Source organism: Chrysochloris asiatica, unplaced genomic scaffold (assembly GCF_000296735.1).
Source record: "Chrysochloris asiatica unplaced genomic scaffold, ChrAsi1.0 scaffold00033, whole genome shotgun sequence".
NCBI classification, from domain to species: Eukaryota; Metazoa; Chordata; class Mammalia; order Afrosoricida; family Chrysochloridae; genus Chrysochloris; species Chrysochloris asiatica.
In genome coordinates, this window is record NW_006408551.1 from 22,212,396 (window position 1) to 22,221,837 (window position 9,442).

General features: G+C 40.6%; 1 protein-coding gene across 1 annotated transcript in view; it reads left to right on the forward strand.

Moving 5' to 3' along the window:
- MYRFL (myelin regulatory factor-like) overlaps positions 1-9,442 on the forward strand; it is a 247,800-nt gene that overhangs the window by 123,094 nt on the left and 115,264 nt on the right. The window contains exons 8-10 of the mRNA XM_006859617.1: positions 3,431-3,507; positions 4,822-4,932; positions 8,953-9,043. Of these exons, the coding sequence (XP_006859679.1) occupies positions 3,431-3,507; positions 4,822-4,932; positions 8,953-9,043 (279 nt within the window). The remainder of the gene's footprint in view (positions 1-3,430; positions 3,508-4,821; positions 4,933-8,952; positions 9,044-9,442) is intronic.

Below are 9,442 nucleotides of genomic sequence, written 5' to 3' on the forward strand. Positions count from 1 at the left end.
TTTTTTTTTTTAAATCTTCCTCTGTCGAGTTCTGCTTATCAAGCCATCGAAGCTAGGTCAAAAAGGGTACTGTCTGCAAGTTTGGGTGTTCTTATGTATCTCCCCTCACTTCATATCAGCTGGATACTTCACTCTCAGCTCTATCCCTCTGTGGCTATGTCCTTGTCCATGGGCTCAAGTGTCCTCAGGTCTCATCACACTTTGGATCAACTAGCCCTTCCTCTTCTCTTTCTCATATCCAGGTCAAGGGGAGTCAATGGACTGTGGTTGAACTCATCCCATTTCTTCATTGTTGTCTTTCCCCCATTTCCACTCACCAGTAGACCAATGTGGTTTCCAGCAAGCTAAAATGCCTGTTTGTGTGTTCCCTTTGAGTTTCAGTATAGTGGGGAGTTTGTCCTGAAGGAACTTGATTGCTTGCCTTGATAGCTTCCTGGTGAACAGCTTGCCTATTCTTGTAGTAGCCTGTCATTTTGACATTTTTGTTTTGAGTTTTTCCTGATGATCTTTCTTTGAACATGTATCTTCTGTCACTCAAGCTGTTCCAGGCTGCACTGCTTGTCCTTGCTAGTGAGAATGTCCCACCTCACAAGGTTCTGGATGGGACTCAGCATTCCACCTAAGGTCCTATACACTGCAAAGGCTGTGCAAGAGGCCCATTTCACTGGGCAAGTTGTAGAACCCTTTTTAGGTATTCCAATCAGTTATAGGCTGAAGATGGGCTCATAAGTTTTCTGTAATCATGTTTCCCAACATTCCTTTCTATCCCACTCAAGTGTCTATTTTACAATAGTAGGCAAGGGAAACCAATATTCATAAGACAATCAAACATCTTAGTATTATTTCCTTTCTTCAAGCTATGCCTAGCTCCCTGTATCACAGAGCCCTGTTGTTCCAAAGTTGAGCATGTATCACTATTTACCTCTGTCCCACTTAGGCCATGCAAACCTTTCTCAGTGTTCCCATATCTACCTTGTTCTTCCGTCTCCTCCCCCTTTTTGTATTGCCCTCCCCAACACCCAAACTAAACTCCCCACCCCAACCCCTCTGTTGTGGTTTACTTATATTCCATTAACTCTTCCCTCCATTTAAGACGGTCTATTTTATCCTATAATCTACCTGACCTTCCCACCACCTGGATCTTTGTTCCTTTGTGTTTACCTTCTTTCACATTGTAATTGTTTTGATCATAGACTAACCTCCCAGATCCTCTGTTATTTTATTCTGTTCTTGACTCTTCCATTTGTCGATTGAGTTCAGTGTGATGCTGCCACATACATCATTCTCTGGTTGTTGTCTGTTCTTGTCGGTTCTCTGTCCACAGAACTTCCTTTAGGATGTTTTTCATAGCAGGGTTGACTTTGGCAAAATCCCTTAACTCCTGTTTATCCTGGAATATTTTGATTACACCATTGTATTTGATTGACCGCTGGGTAGAGGATTCTTGGTTGGAATTTTTTTCTTTCAGGGTTTTATATATGTCTCCCCATTGTCTTCTTGCCTGCATGGTTTCTGTTGAGAGATCCAAGCTTAATCTGATTTGCTTCCCTTTGTATGTTATACTTCTCTTTTCCCTAGCTGCTTTCAGGATTCTGTCCTTACCTTTGATTTTGGAGAGCTTGATTATTGTATGTCTTGGTGATTTTCTTTTAGGGTCTATCCTTGCTGGGGTTTGTTGAGCTTCTTGAATGCTTATCTTTTTGCTTTTCAGGATGTTAGGGAAATTTTGTTCCAGAAGCTCTTCAACTCTCTCGTTTGTGGACTTGTGTGATTCTTCCTTTTCTGGAATGCCAATAATTCTTAAGTTATTCCTCTTCATTTTGTGCAACATGAATCTTAGGCCTACTTCAGATTTTTTAAATCCTTTTTTCTGTTTGCTCTTCTATCTTAGTAGTGTTGAAAGATTTATCTTCTAGCTCACTAGTTCTGGCCTCTATCTCATCCATTCTATTACTTTTCCCTTTTAGTGTATTGTCCATTTCTGATATTTTATTATGAATCATTTGGACCTCTTTCTGTAGGTTTTGAATTGTTTCCAATGCTGTATCTATCTTATTTGATTGTTCCTGTAGAATTTTCCTGATTTCTTCCTTATTTTTCTCAACTCCATTTTATAGTGTTTTGATACATTTTATAATAATTTTTCTGAATTCCTTCTCAGGCATTTCCAAAGCCTGCTCATCTTCCAGTATGGAGTGTAGGTCTACTTCCAGCTCACTTTTCTCAGACTTTTTATCTTGTCTGGACATGTGCTGATATGGTCATCTGTTTCTGTTTTTTGGGGAATATTCAGGAGTTATCTGTGGCCTTAATACTTAGATGGGTGTGTATTTTGGTATTTTTTTATGCTTTCTGACTTCCTCCAGGTAGATATGATCAGGAGACAGGCTTCCCTTTTCACTCTTCTTCTGGAGAAATTTTAAGATGCCACTGTTGGTCATTGTGATGTAAATCAGGATTTACTTTTTAGCCTATTTACTCTTTAGTCCGCCTGCCCTGCTCCACAATCCCTGTTCAGGCCTTCTTTCTAATGATAAACAGTTTGGGTTTGGCTGTGGCTGTGCACTGCCATTTTGTTTTAAGTGGAAATTGTCACTTTAAATTTCGAGGAAAGCTGTGTACATGTGTAGAAGAATCTTTCCACGGTTGGGGGTGGGGTTTCCTCTTGCTCAGGCATCTCCTCTAATCACCAGAATGGAGGTACACAGACAGCCAGAGACCAATGCACAGATACAAAAAAATAAAAAATAAAAGAATGTCCACACCTTTATCTCTGTGGTTCTGTCAGGCATCCATGGCTGCTCTGATCCTTCCCCACCTAGTCTTACTCAAGATGGCGGCTCCTGGAGTAGCTGAGCGTCTTGAATTAGAAAGCAATGGATTTCTTCCTTCTGCTACAAATTCCCCTAGCTGTAAGCCTTCCAACCGTCTAAATATTCCTTTATATGTTGGTCAGAGTTCTGGGACCATCCCCTGATCCTGCTTGGCCCAGTATTCTGTGTTGTTGCTGACGGAGCTCCTTACTGCACGCCTGCCTGGTCCACCATCATGTTTATACTCTTCAGGCTGTAAATCTTTACGGAAGCAGAGAACCTCCTTTTCCTGCTGTTTCAAATTGCTGTAGGTGTTCAGTAAATGCTCATGGAATTAATTCATGACCTGCATTTCTCCTGAAGTTTTAATCAATTCCTAGCTCACTCTGTATACACTGCTTACCTGAAATACTCTGTTAATTGTGTTTTCATCATTCAATTTTATAGGTAGTTATTTTCTCACAATAGCACACTACTTTAAGGTAGACGGTAATGCTTTAGGTTTTTCCAATGACCTGCTCCTCCCATCCAGTGTCCAATCCACAATATCTTGGAAAACTTTTAAAGTTCTTGAATATCCTTTATTAATGAATTGTACTTTTTGGTGTCTCATACAGGTCGAAGCCACCAATCAAATAATTGCTATTGAACAGTCCCAAGCAGATAGAAGCAAAAAGATTTTCAATCCTGTTAAGTAAGAATTTATTTTCTGACTGTCTTTTTGAATGTTTTAAAAAGAAATAACTCTTGTCCAATTTATCTTGCTTATTTAAAACCTAGCCTGCCTCAGAAATTAAATGAGTAATAGTACATTAATACCATGAACACATGCTTACTAACAAAAATAAAATTTGTAATATGCATTGAAATAATTGTAAAAATTCTCTATAAAAAGATTCATTAAAAATCATTTATTACTAATAATTTTGTTTAAAAAACCTTGCTAACAACTTTGGCTCCTTGGAATAGATTATAGGTGGATTTTTCTTTTCTCATTTAATTCATTACAATCCTGATTGAATTAATTGCAAGTTTCTGAATCAAGCTGTGCTTAAATTCACTTTTTCTTTTTTCTTAAAGCTATATTGGTGATTTCACTGCAAGACAGAACACACACATCACTTAGACTATACAAAGATAGGTGGAGGTCCAAACTTAGAATTTTCTCTGTAGAATGACTTGAGGTGGACTTTTCATTTTGAATGGCAAAGGAAGAGAGGTGTAGTTGAGGTAGTGTAAAAGGTTGACTTGCTTGGCTGCTAACCAAAAGGTTGGAGGTACAAGTCCACCCCAGACACCTCAGAAAAAAGACCTGGAGATCTACTTCTTAAGAATCAGCTATTAAAACCCTATGGAGCACAGATTTACTTTGACACTAACGGGGGTAAACAGGAGTCAGAGTGTATTTGATGACATCTGGTTCAGGTGAAGGATCTCATTGTTTTCACCTCGAGTCAGTCCCAGCTGAACTGGAAAGACAATGAACCCACAGCCTGCCCAGAACAGAGTAGCTTCCCTCACCCTTCAAACATTAGCCACTTCCATAAACACAATTCTAAACTCATCTGAGGCATCTGGATCATCCTTGCCCAGGCAAACGGGGTGTGTTCTCTATGAGAAGGCAAATGAGTGAAGATGTGAAGGGAAAGTTAGAGAAATTCCTTTACTTAGGAGATGATGCCACAGCAACATCTTTTTCTCCCCCTGTGGAGGTAAAAGAACCCTTTTGTGGTGTATGGAGCATAACCCTTTGTGAGTCAGAGACTTGGACTTTGATTTCTGCTGAAGGGATGTTTCTTACCATTCAAGAGTTCTTCGCTGGTCTGCCACAGTAGCTATTCCTCATGCTGTGGATGGTTTATTAGTAATCAGTAACTGGGATGAACTGGCCCCAGCAGTGTGATGAAAACTGGGAATTGAACTTACCTGGGTGCTAAGAATGGGTTAGATTTGATGAAAGATGCTGTGATCTCTTACAGTTTCTTGGTGTTTTTGTTATTTGTTTTAGAATCGACCTATTGGCTGACCAGGTCACCAAAGTAACGCTGGGAAGATTACACTTCAGTGAAACCACAGCAAATAACATGAGAAAGAAGGGAAAACCAAATCCTGATCAGAGGTACTGGTGTCACTATGTCCACTCCAGGGTGGTGGGCATTTCTGATTTTCTGATCTTCTCCAAGAAGCCACTTCCCTCTCTTGCTCTCAATTTATTTAAAATACAACAACAAAAAACCACCATCCAATCAATTCTGACCTATGGTGCCTTGTGTGTATCAGAATAGGACAGTGCTCCCTAAGGCTTTCAGTTGTGGATTTTTCAGAAGTAGATTGTTAGGCTTTTCTTCCAAGGTGCCGCGGGGTAGATTAGAATCTCCAGCATTTTTGTTATCAGCCTAGGGCATTAACCATTTGCACCCAGGGCTTCCAGCCAGTTTACTGACATATCATATTTGCTATCCATTAGACACCTTTCTTCTTCCATCTTTACTCCCTTCAGTGCCCTCTCTCCTGCTCAGCCCTAAATCTGCTTGCCTTAGTTCCCTTCAAGATTCATCATCAAATCCGTATGCTGATGTCTCATTGTCGTCTGAACATTGAGGATTAACTGACTCTTACCATCTGTATATGCTGAGACCCAGTGCTATGCCTGAGACCTGTAACACTCCTATAACTTTTTTTTTATTAAGAAAAGAAATTTGCAATAATATTTAGACTTGTAATTTTCAGTGCACATTTTTAGAAATAGCAGTGTTGGCATCACCTAGGAACTTTTTAGAAATGGAGATTCTTGAGCCTGATCCCAGACCTACTGAATCAGAAATTGAGGGATGGGGCCCTTTAACTTGCATTTTAGTATGCTCTCCATCCAGGTGATTCTGATGCAAACACAAGTTTGAGAAATACTTTCTTAGACCACAGGTTTTGGAGTTAGTCTGAATTAAGTTTGAATATTTGATTCTGCCCTTAACTTCGTGAGGTTGGGCATGTAACTGAATCTCTACGACACTCATTTTTCTATTTTGTAAAGTGGAAACAGTAATCATATTCTACTTCAATAGGGTTATTTTGAGGGTCTAAATAAAATGAAATAAACTGCCTCTGGACCAAGAGGCAGTTGTTAGAACAGAACATGGGAACACTGAATGGTTTAAAATTAAGAAAGGTGTGTGACAAGGTTGTATTCTTTCTCCATACTTATTTAACCTATATGCTGAACAAATAATCCGAGAAGCTGGGTTCTATGAAGAAAAACATGGCATCAAGATTGGAGGAAGACTCATTAACAACCTGCGATATGCAGATGATACAACCTTGCTTGCTGAAAGTGAAGAAGACTTAAAATATTTACTGATGAAGATCAAAGAGCACAGCCTTCAGTATGGATTACATCTCAATGTCAAGAAAACAGTAATCCTCACCACTGGACCAATAAACAACATTCTTATCAACAGAGAAAAGATTGAAGTTGTCAAGGACTTCATTCTTCTTGGATCAACTATCAACACTCATGGAAGCAGCTGTTAAGAAATCAATGACGTATTGCATTAGGCAAATCTGCTGCACAAGACCTTTTTAAAGTGTTGAAGAGCAAAGATGTCAGCTTGAGGACTAAGGTGCGCCTGACCCAAGCCATGGTATTTTCAATAACCTCATATGCATGCTAAAGCTGGACAGTGAGTAAGGAGACCGTAGAAGAATTGATGCTTTTGAGTTATGGTGTTGTAGGAGAATATTGAAAGTGCCATGGGCTGCCAAAAGAACCAATAGATCTGTTTGGAAAAAGTGCAGCCAGAGTGCTCCTTGGAGGCCAAGATGGCCAAACTTCGTCTCTCATACTTTGGACATATTGTCAGGAGGGAGCATGTTTGGTAAGATGGAGGGTCAGAGAAAAAGAGGAAGACCCCCACTGAGTTGGATTGGCCAAGTGGCAGCAGTGACAGACTCAAGTGAGGCAACGGTAGTGAGGTTGACCCAGGATTGGGCAGTGTTTCGTTCTGCTATGCATAAGGTCACTGTGAGTCTGTACCGACTCAATGTCACCTAACAACAACAACAACAACAAATGAAAGAATATAGGTAAATTGTTTAGTCCCATGAGTGATGTTGTTGTTGTTGTCAGGTGCCATCGAGTCGGAACCGACTCATAGCGACTCCATGCACAGCAGAACGAAACAATGTTCGATCCTGGGCCAACCTCACCACCGCTGCCACCCCCGAGTCCATCAATGATGCCACCTGGCCGATCCATCTCGTTGGAGGTCTTCCTCTTTTTCTCTGACCCTCCACCCTACCCAGCATGACATCCTTCTCCAACGATTGTTTCCTCCGGACTACATGTCCAAAGTAGGAGAGACGAAGCTTAGCCATCCTGGCCTCCAAGGAGCACTCTGGCTGCACTTCTTCCAAAACAGATCTATTGTGATACCGTTTGAATATTCAATAAATGGTTGCTGTTGTTGTTAAGTACCATTGAGTTGAGTTGGTTCCAACTCATAGTGACTATGTGTAGGTTTTCGAAGGCTTTAAATCTTTATGGTAGCAGAAAGCCTCATTATTCTACTATGGAGTGGCTGGCGGACTGTAACTACTGACCTGTGGTTCACAGTCTAGTGCTTCGTATAGGATGGAGCCATCACACTCCCTGAACAGATGGTAGATAATGATAAATATCACTATCATCAAATTACTTTAGTCAGATGGAAGAAAACTTGTTCTCTAGGGGCTAAGGAATCTAATGGGTGTTATAGAGGAAGTGGGGGGAGCTTTTCATGAAGTTGTTAATTCAGAAGCTCTGCTAGGGATAGTTTTTGTTTTGACTTTCACAAGCTAGTTTAAATTTATCAGTGATCCATAGGAAGAGGCAATTGAAATACCAGTGATGGAAATTATTTGGGAAACAATTGGAGTGTAGAGTTCAGGTCTTTGACTAAAGATATGACCAAGGATATGAAAGGTGCAGGATACAGGGCCCAGAGCAGGTGTGATGGAGTAGGATCTAGTGTGGTTGGGCAAACTCTGCTGGGCTGCTCTCCATTAAGTAGAGGACATGTGGCTTGGTGGGGCTCTGGACAAAGACACCTAGCACAGATAGGTTAAGTCAAGTCTGTAATTCCTGTTGCTTTGGGGCCTCAAATTAATTTGCAAATAAGTCAGGCAAAGGGCTGACCCAGAACATTAGAGGGTGTCATGTATTGAACTGTATCTCTCACAGATAATGTGTCAAATTTGCTGGGCCATGATTCTTAATGGTTTGGCAGTTACATAATGAGGTAATCACTTCCCTCCATCCCTATGATGTAATTTGAAGTAATCAGTTCTGATCTAATGTAATTATCCTAAGTGTTGTAAATTCTCACTTCTATGGTGTTAATGGGACTGGATGAAATCTGCAGGATTTTATTTTCAGTCTATGTCTTTTGAGTTATAAAAGAGATTAAACAAGCAAGCAGAGCTCAGAGGGAAGTACTACCTGCAAGAAGGAAGAGCTTGGAATGGAGTGCATCCATTGACCTGGGGTCCCTGCACTATGAAGCTCCTAGATCTCATGGCAGATTGATGCCAAGAAACATAGAGATCTCGAAAGAACACTGGACCTACAGATGCTGAAAGGAAACAAGGACCTTTCTCCAGAGTCAACCAAGAGAGAGCTTTTCCCTAGAGCCAGCACTCTTGAATCTCGACTTCTAGCCTCCTTAACTGTGAGAGAATAAATTTCTTTGTTAAAGGCATCCACCTGTGGTATTTCTGTTACAGCAGCACTAGAACTAAGACAGAAAGTGAATGAACTGCTCTCCCATTTTTCAGGAAGGGCAATTTAGAGCAGAAGAAACAAGGCAACCTTTAAATTCACATGCCCTTCTAGGTAAATTCACTATTAATTAGCTGTTGGGTGGTACTAAGGAGCTCTGGTAGTGCAGTGGTTATGAATCGCTGCTAACCTCAGGGTCAGCAGTTCAAAATTACCAGCTGTTCTGCGGGAGAAAGATGAGGCTTTCTGTTCCTGTAAAAATTTACAGGCTCAGAAACCCTGTACAGGGTCTCTATGAGTCGGAACCGACTCCATAGCACATAACAACAACAATATTATGTGTCTGGTCCCTGATGTGTTTGCATTATTCTGCTGTTTCTGTATTAGATACTTCATGTTGGTAGTTGGACTGTATGCTGCTAACCAAGACCAGTTCTATCTTCTGTCTGCCCACATCTCAGAAAGGATCATTGTACGGGTAAGTCTAGTTCTGTGATTTTTCTGGGTCCTATATGCCCTTCTCTCCATTGGTAAAATTTGTATTTTCATAAGCTTGTTTGAAATATGCTAATTTTCCAGTGATGATGATGAGGATGCTGAGAGTAATAGTACTAGTCAAGCCTGTTATTTTAGTCTTTATACAGTGGTTCGCAACTGAAGTTGATTTTGTCCCTTAATGAGCATTTGACAATTACCTGAAAACATCTTTCTTTGATTGTCACAATTGCATAGATGGAGTAGAGTGGGGTGCTGCTGCAGGTATGTAGTGGACAGAGACCAGGGATGCTGTTAGACACTCTACAATCTTCAGGACAGATCCCATGACAAAGAATTGTTCAACCCAATATGCCAAAAGTGTTAAGGTTGAAAAAAACCT